Here is a 15,640-nt window from a genome sequence, read left to right on the forward strand (position 1 = left end):
GAGGACTTTCATATCTCAATTATGATGGAATAAAACGCATGATGGATGGTGGTTTAACAGCTTTTTGTATATAAACTGAAAAAGACTGAAATGAACTTAAGTGCAATAAAATAGGATCCAACAGAAAAGTATGAATCAAAAGAGAAGAGCATAGAAAAGCATAAACAAATCAAACAAGAATGTTCCATCGACATATCATAGTTTTTGCATCACATATAGCAATCATCATTGAGAATATGATTTAATATGATAGTCCAAGAAAGTAGTTTCTCATATTCTTTTGTTTATGATTTGGCGGTTTTCTAGTTCACATTTGAATGAAGAACAAACCATTTAAAGCCTTTGTTAATTAAGTGAGAGTGTATCATCTGAATTTATTCTCAACAGACCAGAAAATAGCTGTAACTACATTAGCATACCCAAATGCCTCAACAATTTAACTACTTTGGCTCAGAAAGGAAATCCAAGTTTGGACATCGAACATCCTGCCGCCGTTGCCGCCGCAGCACCATATTCTTCTGATATTTCTTATACTATTGATGAAATTCAATATGAGGATAATGCAACCATCATATGGAAAGGAAGAATGTACTCATACAAACACACTTTGGGGCTTGTGAAGATAATTGATTTGTCAAGCAATAGATTGACAGGAGAGATTTCAAGTGAAATCACTCATCTTGTTGGGTTGGTTTCTTTAAACCTGTCGAGAAACCAATTAACAGGTCAAATAACTTCAGAGATTGGAAACTTGCAGTCACTGGATGTCCTTGATTTATCAAGAAACCAGATAGAAGGACGAATTCCAACAAGCCTTGCTCAGATAGACCGTCTTGGTTTATTGGACTTGTCATTTAACAACTTATCTGGCGGAATTCCAATCGGGACTCAGCTCCAAAGCTTTGATCCCTCTGTTTATGGTGGAAATCCTCAACTCTGTGGAGCTCCACTTAAAAAGATGTGTGTCGCTCAACATGTGCAAACTGACTTGAGCAATCAAGAGGATGATAAGGATGAGCTTATAACACTGGGATTTTACATCAGTATGGGGGTTGGGTTTGCAGCTGGATTTTGGGGAGTTTGCTGCACTTTGATATTCAAGAGGTCATGGAGATACGCATACTTCAAGTTCTTGAATGGTTTAAATGATTGGCTTTATGTGAGAGTAGCTTTGATCAAGCGGCAACTCAAGGATATGCTGAATAGATAAGCTGTAAGTACATGAATTCTTGTGTTTTTAAACAAAACATATGGAGTTAAGCTATTTTTGTTTAATTTGGTTTTCATCAAAACTTATGGGTGCTTGTTTGCTTGTATCTTTAGCTCCAGCATCTTCGGAGTTGGAGGCAACCTCCATGCCTCTGTTGACTTGAAGAGTGCATAGTTGCCATGGAAGCAATGATATATCTGCACAAGTTTTCATGTATTGGTTTGAATGATTGGCTTTGTTTGTATTAATATTAATAAGGATTAGTTACTGTATCTTTGTTGTTAAGCAATTATGTAGCGGGAATTTTCCTTGGTAAATGATTTGTTAGTGTGTCTTGTTTGTAAAATTATTGAACCATAAATTTTATAAAATCAATATCCATAAAATGCATCTAGTTCGACTAAAAGTTCTACCAACAAAATAAACATATTAATTTTAAATATGTTAGCCTGCGCAAGACGTTATTCCAAGAGTCTTACAAAGTGAGCCAATGAGTTCAAAACATAAACGTCCTCTTGCTATAATGAATTTTCAATTTAATATGTGATATATGAGCTCGTAGGTGTTTCTTCATGAGACATTTGGACTTTTAACTAATAATTCTGAGTATTTCTAATAAGGGCGAGCGCTTTTGAAAGCACTCTCAAACATGCTCATGTATTATAAAAAATTATTATTTGGATATTTATTCATATATTTTGTTCATTGAATAGGTCAAGAATTACAACTAGTGCAATTAATCTCGTACGGACATTGCTTCCCTCATTCCCTATAAGAAGACATTCATACTTCCTGTAAATTACAGTTTGACATATATGTAAAAATAATGCATCAAAAACATAAAAGGAATACACATATGTCAAACTATAATTGACATAAAAATAAGAACTCGTACTTCCATAAGGGAAGACGAGCATTAATACCGTATGGAAAAGAATACAAAGAATAAGTCAAGAATTAGAAAAATGTGTCATCCCCAATGACCCGCTAGTTTTTGTTCATATATGTTTCCACTGGGTGGACTTTCTTGGAAATTTCCTTTTTCACTGTCTTCATTTTCAGAGTCTTGGATTTTATTATTCTTAGTCTTGGCTTGGGGTCTTCGGCCAACTTGCAATTCAAGGCATTACAAACAAATTAAAGATAATAATCTCAATATTGCTGGTATTCATTGTATAATTAGCTGTTAGCCCTTGCAAACAAAAAGTAAATTATTATCTTTAAATATTTCTTTAAATATACTAATGATCATTTGGGCTAACATACTCAATTTTTATAATTATTGAAATATTTTAAAACGTGACATTCCGAATTTTTTTTACTAGTTTTCTTGCCGAATAGCTTGACATGGTACATTATCAGATTATGAATTAAAATTTTGTAATTAAACGGTGAAATAAAATCATTAAATTAATTAAATGTTTTTTGTCTGTATTTCTAGAATAAGTGATATTTTGTTTGAATATTGGATCATGATTGACCATCCGACGTATGACTAAAGCAACACAAGTTGGTCAAGAAAACAAACATTTCTCAATCATTCTATAATGCAACATACTCTAGATATTTATGCATGCGAACCTAAATAGAAATTTCTTAGGCATCATGAAACAACAAAACAAATTTAAAGTCTCACTTGAACAAACAAAGCTGTCACGTAGAAAAATAAATAACAATGCTGAAAAAGCAAACAATTGGCCAACTGAAAAAGAGGACAGTCTAGAAGCAATAATTTTATTTTTCTTGCTAGTTGGGCAAGAGAGGAACATCTATATGTGCTGAGAGCCAAACTGAGAATTGTCAAATTCAGTACCAGACCCTTGGTTTTCACTTCTTTCCAGCTGCAGAGTTCCTTTTGGCTTCAATCGTAGTACCCTCCTTCATTGTCCATTACAAGGGCAGAAAGGGCAGCAGCCTGAAGATAAGATGCAATGTGCCATATTGGGGAAATTACTTGACATTGCATTGCACCGTTCAGAGCTTCCTGAGGCATGTCATTCACGGGGGTTAAAAATTGTTGGAGAAACCATGGTTCCAACATCAATGAACTGCGAGTGGAAGAAACTGTTAGCAGGATAACACATACAAATAAAGTAGCAACAAAGGCTTTACTAGGATCAAATCCACTAATTTTGCGACTGTTTATGAACTACCAATTTCACTCATTCCTATAAGACTTAGCAGATAAGATGTTACAAGCATATTTTGTTATTTCTGAAACTAATTCTAATAGCCAGAATGAGTACAATTTCCCTACAAGAGAAGAGAATACAATAAGAATTTAACCTTCAGTCAAGGGAAGACTTCCTGAGGCATGTCATTCATGCGATAAGACAAACCACGCAATAAGCATTAATTCCTAATGATTTTTCTTGATGAATGATGTACATCTATGATTTAGTAGCGTGCAAGAAAAGTATGAAAATGCTGGTTATTTCCTTAGGTAGTGGCTCCATCTCCCTAACTTTGAGGTTGGTAACTACGAGTTTGAGGGATTGTAAACTCAAAATACCTTAAAACCCCTATAAAAATGACCCTCAGTTTTATTCAGTTTTACCAATTTATATAGTACTAGCAACATATATATACCTTGTGTCGTTTTTTGGAGTGCCTATCGTCGTTTTGGCATTTTGGGGTACAAGTAACAATTGTGCCTGATATTAACTTGAATCTTCAGCTATATTCTTCACTTTTTCTTATTTTTTGCAATATCAATATCTCATCTTTTGCAATATCAATATTTTTTGCAGACATAAATAAAATTAATACATGCTCATCTTTTGCAATATCTCACACTCCCAATCGTATCATTCACTAAAAAAATAATTCATTCAAAAAAATTCTGATGTTGGTAAAATTTTGACATGTCTTGACACATTAAAAGAAATCTGAATTATTAAAGATATGCTTTTTATATCAAAACTTAAGTCAAGGGAAGACTTCGCTCCCCCAGGGCCACGTTTCTACCTTTCATGCTCTATCGTTCTAGGAAAGCAAACAGCAACAGGGTTGAAAGACTTTGAGTCAATTCCAGCCATTAAAGACTTCGTTTTTTCCCCTGTATCTCCGACCTAATATTGCAGTCATAAACGCTAAATAGTTGTGCCTCTTAATTGAATCGTGTTGATCTCGCATTTGAATCTTTTAACATGCAGAGTCACCGGATGTGCTTGAAACTCTTACTTGCATTTGCGCTGCTTTTGCTGCGGTGCGTCCAAGGCGGAGAAGTTAGTCGCAAGCACCGGGATGCTACCGTGACCGGGAGGTGCATAGAGAAGGAAAGGCAAGCACTCCTTGCATTCAAACGTGGCCTGGTGGATAAGTCCGATCTCCTCTCTTCATGGGGTTCAGAAGCTCAGAAACAAGATTGTTGCAGATGGATAGGAGTCTCTTGTAGCAACCAAACAGGTCATGTTCTTCAACTTGACCTTTCAAACAAAGTTGTGGGCGCACATTCATGGAATTATTATTCTTTGGAAGGTAAGATGATTAGTCCTAAACTGATTGAGTTGCAGTATTTACACCATTTGGACCTTCATGGGATTAATTTTAATGGGAGCCAATTTCCAAATTTCATTGGTTCTCTATCCAATTTAAGATACCTTGATCTGTCTTCGAGTGATTTTGGAGGCAAGTTTCCAAGTCAGGTCGGAAATCTTACGAACTTGCAGCATCTGGACTTGAGTTCTAATTACTTTACAAATGCAGAAAATCTCGATTGGCTTCCTCTTCTTTCGTCATTAAGATATTTGGACTTGAGTTTGGTGAATCTCAACAATGTTTCCAATTGGGCGGAAGTCATTAATAAGCTTCCTGAACTAACAAACTTGACACTAGAGGACTGTGATCTTCCTTCTCCAATTCTTTCCACTCTTTCTTACATAAACTCTTCTAAATCTCTTGCTAGCGTTGCCCTTTTGTCCAACCAATTGAGTACTTCAATATTTCTATGGTTGTCCAACTATAATACCAGCCTTGTTTATCTTGACCTCGCTCGTAACTTTCTAGCTGGTTCAATTCCTGATGTTTTGGGACATATGAGCTCTCTGGCATATCTTTCTCTCTCTCATAACCAACTTGAAGGATGGGTCCCGCATTCTTTTGCGAGCATATGTAATTTGCAATCATTGGATCTCGACACCAATATTCTGAGTGGACAACTTTCTAAGTTTGTTCAAATATTATTCTCTACATGTGCTCAAAACTCATTGGAGATTTTGAATCTCAGATTGAATAATCTTACAGGGTCATTACCTGATCTTACAAACCTTTCATCTTTGGAAGTCTTGTGGCTAAATAACAATCAATTAAGCGGAGGGATACCTGAAAGTATAGGGGGAATGTCGAAGCTCAATTCTATTGATTTTCACATGAATTCTTTGGAAGGAGTAATTTCAGGAACTCATTTCTCAAAACTCTCCAAATTACAGGATTTGGATCTCTCTTGGAATGATCTTGCAGGGTCATTACCTGACCTTACAAACCTTTCATCTTTGGAAGTCTTGAATCTTGGTAACAATCAATTAAGCGGAGGGATACCTGAAAGTATAGGGGGAATGTCGAAGCTCAATACTATTGATTTTCACATGAATTCTTTGGAAGGAGTGATTTCAGAAACTCATTTCTCAAAACTCTCCAAATTACTAGTTTTGGATCTATCTTCTCAAAATTCTTCTAACTCACTAGTTTTAGACGTCCATGCTGATTGGATTCCTCCTTTCCAACTGGACCTTTTAAGTTTGCCATCATACAAGATGGGTCCGTATTTCCCAAAGTGGCTTCAAACTCAAAAAGATTTATCACACCTTGATATTTCTGATGCTGGAATTTTCGACATCCTTCCAAGTTGGTTTTGGAGTTTGTGTCGCAATGTGGAATTTATGAATCTCACAGGCAACCAAATTAGAGGTTCATTTGCAAATTTGACATTGGAATTTTCATATTCCCCTGAACTGCATTTGAGTTCGAACAAGTTGGAAGGTCCAATCCCCTCAGTTCTATCAACAGCCTCATATCTGGATCTCTCTCATAATAAACTTTCAGGGTCAATTTCGTTCTTGTGTTCAAGTGCAGCTATTGGTTTAAGCTTTCTTGACCTCTCAAGCAATAATGTTTCTGGAGAAGTTCCAGATTGCTTGACACATTTGGAGAATCTAGTCGTGCTTGATTTGAGTTACAATGCTTTGTCGGGGAAAATTCCTACAACAATAGGCTCCCTATTTCATATTGAAACACTCAAATTGAGAAGCAATAGATTTGTGGGACAATTGCCTTCGTCGTTGAAGAATTGCACGAGTTTAGTACTCGTTGATGTTGGGGACAATAAATTATCCGGACCCATACCTAAATGGTTAGGGGTTAGCTTAAGGAACTTGGTTATCCTGATGCTTTCGTCTAATCACTTCAATGGAAGCTTGCCCGCACAAATATGCCATCTAACAGATATTCAAATTTTGGATTTTTCCATGAACAACATCTCTGGAAGCATACCCAAATGCCTCAACAATTTAACTACTCTGGTTCAGAAAGGGAAATCAAGTCTGGAAATCATACATGTTTTGGAAAATTTAAATGGTACACCTGCGTATGAGGATAATGCAACCATCATATGGAAAGGAAGAATGTACTCATACAAAAACACTTTGGGGCTTGTGAAGATAATTGATTTGTCAAGCAATAGATTGACAGGAGAGATTCCAAGTGAAATCACTCATCTGGTTGGGTTGGTTTCTTTAAACCTGTCGAGAAACCAATTAACAGGTCAAATAACTGCAGAGATTGGAAACTTGCAGTCACTGGATGTCCTTGATTTATCAAGAAACCAGATAGAAGGAAGAATTCCAACAAGCCTTGCTCGGATAGACCGTCTTGGTTTATTGGACTTGTCATTTAACAACTTGTCTGGCGGAATTCCAATCGGGACTCAGCTCCAAAGCTTTGATCCCTCTGTTTATGCTGGAAATCCTCAACTCTGTGGAGCTCCACTTAAAAAGATGTGTGCTGCTCAACATGTGCAAACTGACTTGAGCAATCAAGAGGATGATAAGGATGAGCTTATAACACTGGGATTTTACATCAGTATGGGGGTTGGGTTTGCAGCTGGATTTTGGGGAGTTTGCTGCACTTTGATATTCAAGAGGTCATGGAGATACGCCTACTTCAAGTTCTTGAATGGTTTAAATGATTGGCTTTATGTGAGAGTAGCTTTGATCAAGCGGCAACTCAAGGATATGCTGAATAGATAAGCTGTAAGTACATGAATTCTTGTGTTTTTAAACAAAACATATGGAGTTAAGCTATTTTTGTTTAATTTGGTTTTCATCAAAACTTATGGGTGCTTGTTTGCTTGTATCTTTAGCTCCAGCATCTTCGGAGTTGGAGGCAACCTCCATGCCTCTGTTGACTTGAAGAGTGCATAGTTGCCATGGAAGCAATGATATATCTGCACAAGTTTTCATGTATTGGTTTGAATGATTGGCTTTGTTTGTATTAATATTAATAAGGATTAGTTACTGTATCTTTGTTGTTAAGCAATTATGTAGCGGGAATTTTCCTTGGTAAATGATTTGTTAGTGTGTCTTGTTTGTAAGCAATTATGGATAGGACTTCTCCAAACAATTTTTTGCTATGAATTTTATTTTCAGCAGAAAGCCAATTAGGAATAGGTATCCTCTGTTTTTCATCAGAAAGAGTACACACATTACAAGCTTTTTTCCTCCCACTGTTTTTTTTTCTTCCCGTTTTTCCAGAGTAATTCATATACTGGAAACATTTAATTGACAAGAAATCAAATCAAATCAAAGAATTCAAATACAACATATCTTGCTGGAAAATGACCAAAATCTTAATATCATGGAACTGAGTGAAGCTTTCACTTACGTGATTCAAAACCTTAAGAGCAACATCTATATGTGCTCAGTGAGAGCCAAACTGAGAATTGTCAAATTAAGTACCAGACCCTTGGTTTTCACTTCTTTCCAGCTGCAGAGTTCCTTTTGGCTTCAGTCGTTCGTTGTCCATTACAAGGGCAGACAGAGCAGCAGCCTGAAGATAAGATGCAATGTACCATATTGGGGAAATTACTTGAGATTGCATTGCATCGTTCAGAGCTTCCTGAGGCATGTCATTCATGCGATAAGACAAACCACGCAATAAGCATTAATTCCTAATGATTTTTCTTGATGAATGATGTACATCTATGATTTAGTAGCAAGAAAAGTATGAAAATGCTGGTTATTTCCTTAGGTAGTGGCTCCATCTCCCTAACTTTGAGGTTGGTAACTACGAGTTTAAGGGATTTTAAACTCAGAATACCTTAAAACCCCTATAAAAATGACCATCAGTTTTATTCAGTTTTACCAATTTATATAGTACTAGCAACATATATATACCTTGTGTTGTTTTTTGGAGTGCCTATCGTCGTTTTGGCATTTAGGGGTACAAGTAACAATTGTGCCTGATATTAACTTGAATCTTCAGCTATATTCTTCACTTTTTCTTATTTTTGGCAATATCAATATCTCATCTTTTGCAATATCAATATTTTTTGCAGACATAAATAAAATTAATACATGCTCATCTTTTGCAATATCTCACACTCCCAATCGTATCATTCACTAAAAAAATAATTCATTTAAAAAAATTCTGATGTTGGTAAAAGTTTGACATGTCTTGACACATTAAAAGAAATCTGAATTATTAAAGATATGCTTTTTATATCAAAACTTAAGTCAAGGGAAGACTTCGCTCCCCCAGGGCCACGTTTCTACCGTTCATGCTTTATCGTTCTAGGAAAGCAAACAGCAACAGGGTTGAAAGACTTTGAGTCAATTCCAGTCATTAAAGACTTCGACTTCGTTTTCTCCCATTTGAATCTTGCAGTCATAAACGCTAAATAGTTGTGCCTCTTAATTGAATCGTGTTGATCTCGCATTTGAATCTATTAACATGCAGAGTCACCGGATGTGCTTGAAACTCTTACTTGCATTTGCGCTGCTTTTGCTGCAGTGCGTCCAAGGCGGAGAAGTTAGTCGCAAGCACAGGGATGCTAACGTGACCGGGAGGTGCATAGAGAAGGAAAGGCAAGCACTCCTTGCATTCAAACGTGGCCTGGTGGATGAGTTCGATGTCCTTTCTTCATGGGGTTCAGAAATCCAGAAACAAGATTGTTGCAGATGGATAGGAGTCTCTTGTAGCAACCAAACAGGTCATGTTCTTCAACTTGATCTTTCACGCAAAGTTATGGACAAACCTTATTATTCTTTGGAAGGTAAGATGATTAGTCCTAAACTGATTGAGTTGCAGTACTTACACTATTTGGACCTTCATGATATTAATTTCTATGGGAGCCATATTCCAGATTTCATCGGTTCTCTATCCAATTTAAGATACCTTGATTTGTCTAATACTAATTTTGGAGGCAAGTTTCCAAGTCAGGTCGGAAATCTTACGAACTTGCAGCATCTGGGCTTGAGTTTTAATGACTTTACAAATGCAGAAAATCTTGATTGGCTTCCTCTTCTTTCGTCATTAAGATATTTGGACTTGAGTGGCACGAATCTCAGCAATGTTTTCGATTGGCCGGAAGCCATTAATAAGCTTCCTGAACTAACAAACTTGACACTATGGGAGTGTGATCTTCCTTCTCCAATTCTTTCCACTCTTTCTTACATAAACTCTTCTAAATCTCTTGCTAGCGTTGACCTTTCTTCCAACCAATTGAGTACTTCAATATTTCTATGGTTGTCCAACTATAATACTAGCCTTGTTTATCTTGACCTCACTTATAACTTTCTAGCCGGTTCAATTCCTGATGTTTTGGGACATATGAGCTCTCTGGCATATCTTTCTCTCTCTAATAACCAACTTGAAGGATGGGTCCCACATTCTTTTGCCAGCATATGTAGTTTGCAATCATTGGATCTCTCAAGCAATATTCTGAGTGGACAACTTTCTAAGTTTGTTCAAATATTATTCTCTACATGTGCTCAAAACTCATTGGAGATTTTGGATCTCGGTTTGAATAATCTTGCAGGGTCATTACCTGATCTTACAAACCTTTCATCTTTGGAAGTCTTGAATCTAAATAACAATAAATTCAGTGGAGTAATTTCAGGAACTCATTTCTCAAAACTCTCCAAATTACGGGATTTGGTTCTCTCTTGGAATGATCTTGCAGGGCCATTACCTGACCTTACAAACCTTTCATCTTTGGAAATCTTGTTTCTTAATAACAATCAATTAAGCGGAGGGATACCTGAAAGTATAGGGGGAATGTCGAAGCTCAATACTATTGATTTTCCACATGAATTCTTTGGAAGGAGTGATTTCAGAAACTCATTTCTCAACACTCTCGAAATTACAGTATTTGGATCTGTCTTCTCAAAATTCTTCTAACTCACTAGTTTTAGACATCCATGCTGATTGGATTCCTCCTTTCCAACTGTATTCCATAAATTTGGGTCTTGCAAGATGGGTCTGCATTTCCCAAAGTGGCTTCAAACTCAAAAACAAATCAAATACCTTGATATTTCTGATGCTGGAATTTCCGACATCCTTCCAAGTTGGTTTTGGAGTTTGTGTCGCAATGTGGAATTTATGAATCTCACAGGCAACCAAATTAGAGGTTCATTTCCAGATTTGACATTGGAAACAGATTCTTCTTTCAACAACCTCAGACTTGATCTGAGTTCGAACAAGTTGGAAGGTCCAATCCCCTCAGTTCTATCAAAGGCCTTATATCTGGATCTCTCTAATAATAATCTTTCAGGGTCAATTTCGTTCTTGTGTTCAAGTGCAGCTATTGGTTTACTCTTTTTTGACCTCTCAAGAAATAATGTTTCTGGAGAAGTTCCAGATTGCTTGACACATTTGGAAAATCTAGTCATGCTAGATTTGAGTTACAATGCTTTCTCCGGGAAAATTCCTGCAACAATAGGCTCCGTATTTCGAATTGAAACACTCAAATTGAGAAGCAATAGATTTGTGGGACAATTGCCTTCGTCGTTGAAGAATTGCACGAGTTTAGAACTCGTTGATGTTGGGGACAATAAATTATCCGGACCCATACCTAAATGGTTAGGGGTTAGCTTAAGGAAGTTGGTTATCCTGATGCTTTCGTCTAATCACTTCAATGGAAGCTTGCCCGCACAAATATGCCATCTAACACATATTCAAATTTTGGATTTTTCCATGAACAACATCTCTGGAAGCATACCCAAATGCCTCAACAATTTAACTACTCTGGTTCAGAAAGGAAAATCAAGTCTGGAAATCACACATTTTTTGGAACATTCAGATGGTACAACTATGTATGAGGATGATGCAACATTCATATGGAAAGGAAGAATGTACTCATACAAAAACACTTTGGGGCTTGTGAAGAGAATTGATTTGTCAAGCAATATATTAACAGGGGAGATTCCAAGTGAAATCACTCATCTTGTTGAGTTGGTTTCTTTAAACCTGTCGGGAAACCAATTAACAGGTCAAATCATTCCAGAGATTGGAAACTTGCAGTCACTGGAGGCCCTTGATCTGTCAAGGAACCAGATAGAAGGAAGAATTCCAACAAGCCTTGCTCGAATAGATCGTCTCGATTTCTTGGACTTGTCACTTAACAACTTATCTGGTGAAATTCCAATTGGGACTCAGCTCCAAAGCTTTGATCCCTCTGTTTATGCTGGAAATCCTCAACTCTGTGGAGCTCCACTTAAAAAGATGTGTGCTGCTCAACATGTGCAAACTGACTTGAGCAATCAAGAGGATGATAAGGATGAGCTTATAACACTGGGATTTTACATCAGTATGGGGGTTGGGTTTGCAGCTGGATTTTGGGGAGTTTGCTGCACTTTGATATTCAAGAGGTCATGGAGATACGCATACTTCAAGTTCTTGAATGGTTTAAATGATTGGCTTTATGTGAGAGTAGCTTTGATCAAGCGGCAACTCAAGGATATGCTGAATAGATAAGCTGTAAGTACATGAATTCTTGTGTTTTTAAACAAAACATATGGAGTTAAGCTATTTTTGTTTAATTTGGTTTTCATCAAAACTTATGGGTGCTTGTTTGCTTGTATCTTTAGCTCCAGCATCTTCGGAGTTGGAGGCAACCTCCATGCCTCTGTTGACTTGAAGAGTGCATAGTTGCCATGGAAGCAATGATATATCTGCACAAGTTTTCATGTATTGGTTTGAATGATTGGCTTTGTTTGTATTAATATTAATAAGGATTAGTTACTGTATCTTTGTTGTTAAGCAATTATGTAGTGGGAATTTTCCTTGGTAAATGATTTGTTAGTGTGTCTTGTTTGTAAGCAATTATGAATAGGACTTCTCCAAACAATTTTTTGCTATGAATTTTATTTTCAGCAGAAAGCCAATTAGGAATAGGTATCCTCTGTTTTTCATCAGAAAGAATACACCAGGAATCTTTTATGTATTATGTACACAAATTACAAGCTTTTTTCCTCCCAGTGTAGTTTACATCATTTTTTTTTCCTTCCATTTTTCCAGAGTAATTCATATACTGGAAACATTTAATGAACAAGAAATCAAATCAAAGAATTCAAATACAACATATCTCGCTGAAAAATGACCAAAATCTTAATATCATGGAACTGAGTGATGCTTTGACTTTCGTGGTTCGAAACCTTATGAGCAACATTCTATATGTGCTGAGAGCCAAACTGAGAATTGTCAAATTCAGTACCAAATCCTTAGGGAGCGTTCGTTTGCTATCCTATTCAAGTGTGGAACTCAAAAACTTTTATTTTTCTTAAAAACAAAGGTTCGGGCTCGTTTTACCTTTGGGCCTGCCCTGTTACATGGGACCTACCAATTGCCCCGGCAACTGAAGCCCACTGGAACCCGCTCCTGGGGCTTGGGCCCCCTCCTGTCCGAGTAGTTTGAACCGCTGGAAGTGCTCTCAGAGACGTACCCAAACGTGGTCGTTCCATTTTGGGTATTATTTGTATTACGGAGCCAAAGGGCCCAAGAGCTTCGTCGTTTTGATCACAACGTTTCTGGAGGTAAAGAGCAACAAACAGGAAGAATTCTCGTTAGTGAGAGAGTGAAGACTGAGCGATGTACTTGAAGAAGCCTCTATGGAGTGAGGGAACGACAACACCGAAGGCCTCGGCGGAATCCGATTCAAACCCTCCTGCGACCGCCGTCAGCGATCTGGTCAACTCGTTGACCACGCAGAGAGTGTACCGCGAGGTCACCCTCGCGCTCCGGAGCGGCCTGCGCGATGTTCGCGCCGAGTTCTCTTTCCTCCGAGTCCGCGGCCTCCGCAGCCTCCTCAAGTTCCTCCGATCAGTCGCCGAGTCCGATTCCACCATCAACCTCTTCTCTCAGACCCAATCGCTCCCTGAGCTTCAAGGTAATTCGAAATCAGAAATTTCAATTTTTGCTTTCATTTCCTGATAAATTGATTTTGATTTGTATGAAAATGGTGAACAGTGGTGCCGGTACTGTTTCAAAACTCGCTGAAAGATGCGGAGGATGAGATCGTGCGAAATTTGGATCACATTTTCGGGGTCGAGCCTCTGAAGATCACGAGCCCTTCAAGCGACTCTGAGGTTTCGCTTGCGCTTCGAGTTTTGGAGGGCTGTTGTCTGCTTCATCCAGATAGCGCGGTCTTGGCTCATCAGCACAAGGCCATTCAGGTAGTTACCCATGTAGCTAAAAGCTCAACCAAAATCTACGGAGTAGTTATGAATTTCAGGTATGAAAGTTTTTTGTTTTTGTTTTTGTAATTGGGTTTGTGTAGGTGTTGATGACTATACTGCCAACTCGAGGGGTGATTGAGCAAAGCGCTTGCTTGGATGCTTTGATTGCAATAATGTTGGATTCATCAGCTAATCAAATGGTAGGTTCAAGCTTCAATCTCATTGTGCTTGGTTTCTGATTGGTGATGGGATTTTACAATTTCATTGTTTTTGTGTAATGTTCAGGATTTTGAAGCGTTTCATGGTATTGAGGAAGTTGCAGAGCTCATTAGAGACAAGCAAGTTGATGAGAACCTCAGGTTTTTGTTCAATTTATGCTGATTGATTGATTGGTTTCTTATGTTAAACTCCGTTATTGCATAAAATCTAACATTATATGTTGAGATGGTGCCTTCACTGCCCTGAGTTGTGGTTTGAAGCTTTATCTACTTAGTGTGGTTTTTCGAAGGGTGAATTCTGGGAAATGAGTAGTTTCATTGATAAATTGTCGGGTAAATGTAAAAGTTTGTGCAACAATAGGTTTATGGTAGCCACATGATTGCTGTCTGTGCTACTTGGTTCTTCCAAATCCTTGCGTCTTTATCATTAGCAGTTCCATTTTTCGGCTTGTGCATCAGACGAGTCTTGATAAAAATCCCATGTTTTCTTTTATTCTAGGCTTAGTTGAGCTATGTCCTGTTGCTCATTTTCATTTTCGTAAAATGTGTAATGAGGTCTTCTTCGAGAAATGAGTAAAGAGTCAGGGTTTCTGAATATTTGTCTGCCTAGGCTGAGGTCTTTTCTTTGCTAATCTAATGGACACTGAAGGCCAACATCTTTTACTTCTGATTAGGTTGAAATGTGGAGAGTTCTTGCTACTGCTAATTGGGCATGTAAATGGGAGGGACAGGCCTCCCTTGGCAACTGTACATGAAGACATAAGGAGGCTTTTAGGTGAGAAATCTGCTTCCTTGATATGGGCAGCCAGTCAATTTGGTTCAACTCTTGATCCGGAGCAGAGACTAACCGCACTTCACATCCAAGCTCGTCGGGTGATAGAGTCCTTGGACCTGTACTGAATCTGAACATAGAAACTAGAAAGCACCCTAGGCAATTTTCCTTTGTTTTTCAATGAAATCACAATCTGTAGCCGTATTTTTGTCCATTTGCCTGTTTGTATGTCGTTCTTTGTTTGCAACGGCTGATGTTCAAGAAATTGAGTTAAGAAACTGTGTTCATATATTTTGAACTACATAGAGCAACAATCTTGTTGTAGTTATAAACCATTTTCATGTACATAATCATAGTATTCGAAGTTGAATAAATCTCGACGAATTTCTTCTCTGTCTTTGCCGGAATTGCGTCCGGGGCGCTTTTGAAATCCAATTAGGTTGTATTGGTGTTACCGTGACTCACACAAACAATTGTCTTTCGTCTTAACCATGACGTCGACAGTCTTAGCATCACTAATAAGAGGAGGTGAGATTATTTTATGACATGTGACGTTCGCGTACGAATATTCCACGTTGGCCACAAATTATGCGGAGTGTAATTTACACAGAAATAAACGCAATAAAATAACAAAATATTACAATTTTAAAAGAAAAGAAAAACAAAAAAATTTGTTTCGTTAAAATCAAATAGCAACTTTTGCGGTTTAAACCAAGGGCCAGATTTCTGAAAATTTCCGAAATTACCCATACTCTCGCTCTTTAATTAT

At 37.6% G+C, this 15,640-nt stretch overlaps 4 protein-coding genes across 4 annotated transcripts; all 4 read left to right on the plus strand.

Moving 5' to 3' along the window:
- Positions 1 to 485: 485 nt before the first annotated feature.
- LOC117619833 (receptor-like protein EIX2) lies at positions 486 to 1,528 on the plus strand. Its single transcript, XM_034349878.1, has 2 exons — positions 486 to 1,213; positions 1,324 to 1,528. Exon 1 carries the CDS (start codon positions 587 to 589, stop codon positions 1,208 to 1,210), a length of 624 nt encoding a protein of 207 aa, XP_034205769.1. The 5' UTR covers positions 486 to 586; the 3' UTR covers positions 1,211 to 1,213; positions 1,324 to 1,528.
- Positions 1,529 to 4,233: 2,705 nt separating this feature from the next.
- On the plus strand, positions 4,234 to 10,606 carry LOC117618296 (receptor-like protein EIX1). Its single transcript, XM_034347888.1, has 2 exons — positions 4,234 to 4,690; positions 9,480 to 10,606. The coding sequence occupies exons 1-2, from the start codon at positions 4,360 to 4,362 to the stop codon at positions 10,604 to 10,606; spliced, it is 1,458 nt and encodes a 485-aa protein (XP_034203779.1). The 5' UTR covers positions 4,234 to 4,359.
- Positions 10,607 to 11,539: 933 nt separating this feature from the next.
- Positions 11,540 to 12,472, plus strand: LOC117619755 (receptor-like protein EIX2). The gene is made up of 2 exons (XM_034349783.1): positions 11,540 to 12,184; positions 12,295 to 12,472. Exon 1 carries the CDS (start codon positions 11,558 to 11,560, stop codon positions 12,179 to 12,181), a length of 624 nt encoding a protein of 207 aa, XP_034205674.1. The 5' UTR covers positions 11,540 to 11,557; the 3' UTR covers positions 12,182 to 12,184; positions 12,295 to 12,472.
- A 718-nt stretch (positions 12,473 to 13,190) lies between these two features.
- LOC117618711 lies at positions 13,191 to 15,264 on the plus strand. The gene is made up of 5 exons (XM_034348415.1): positions 13,191 to 13,592; positions 13,673 to 13,878; positions 13,983 to 14,081; positions 14,167 to 14,240; positions 14,774 to 15,264. The coding sequence occupies exons 1-5, from the start codon at positions 13,295 to 13,297 to the stop codon at positions 14,997 to 14,999; spliced, it is 903 nt and encodes a 300-aa protein (XP_034204306.1). The 5' UTR covers positions 13,191 to 13,294; the 3' UTR covers positions 15,000 to 15,264.
- Positions 15,265 to 15,640: the final 376 nt, after the last annotated feature.

This window comes from Prunus dulcis, chromosome 2 (genome assembly GCF_902201215.1).
Source record: "Prunus dulcis chromosome 2, ALMONDv2, whole genome shotgun sequence".
NCBI lineage: Eukaryota > Viridiplantae > Streptophyta > Magnoliopsida > Rosales > Rosaceae > Prunus > Prunus dulcis.

Coding starts and splice junctions, on each gene's coding strand:
- LOC117618296 (XM_034347888.1), top strand. CDS start 4,360: ATGCAGAGTCACCGGATGTGCTTGAAACTCTTACTTGCATTTGCGCTG. Junction 4,691..9,479: donor GAATTATTATTCTTTGGAAG/GTAAGATGATTA, acceptor ATTCTTTGGAAG/GTAAGATGATTAGTCCTAAA.
- LOC117619833 (XM_034349878.1), top strand. CDS start 587: ATGTACTCATACAAACACACTTTGGGGCTTGTGAAGATAATTGATTTG.
- LOC117619755 (XM_034349783.1), top strand. CDS start 11,558: ATGTACTCATACAAAAACACTTTGGGGCTTGTGAAGAGAATTGATTTG.
- LOC117618711 (XM_034348415.1), top strand. CDS start 13,295: ATGTACTTGAAGAAGCCTCTATGGAGTGAGGGAACGACAACACCGAAG. Junction 13,593..13,672: donor ATCGCTCCCTGAGCTTCAAG/GTAATTCGAAAT, acceptor AATGGTGAACAG/TGGTGCCGGTACTGTTTCAA. Junction 14,241..14,773: donor CAAGTTGATGAGAACCTCAG/GTTTTTGTTCAA, acceptor ACTTCTGATTAG/GTTGAAATGTGGAGAGTTCT.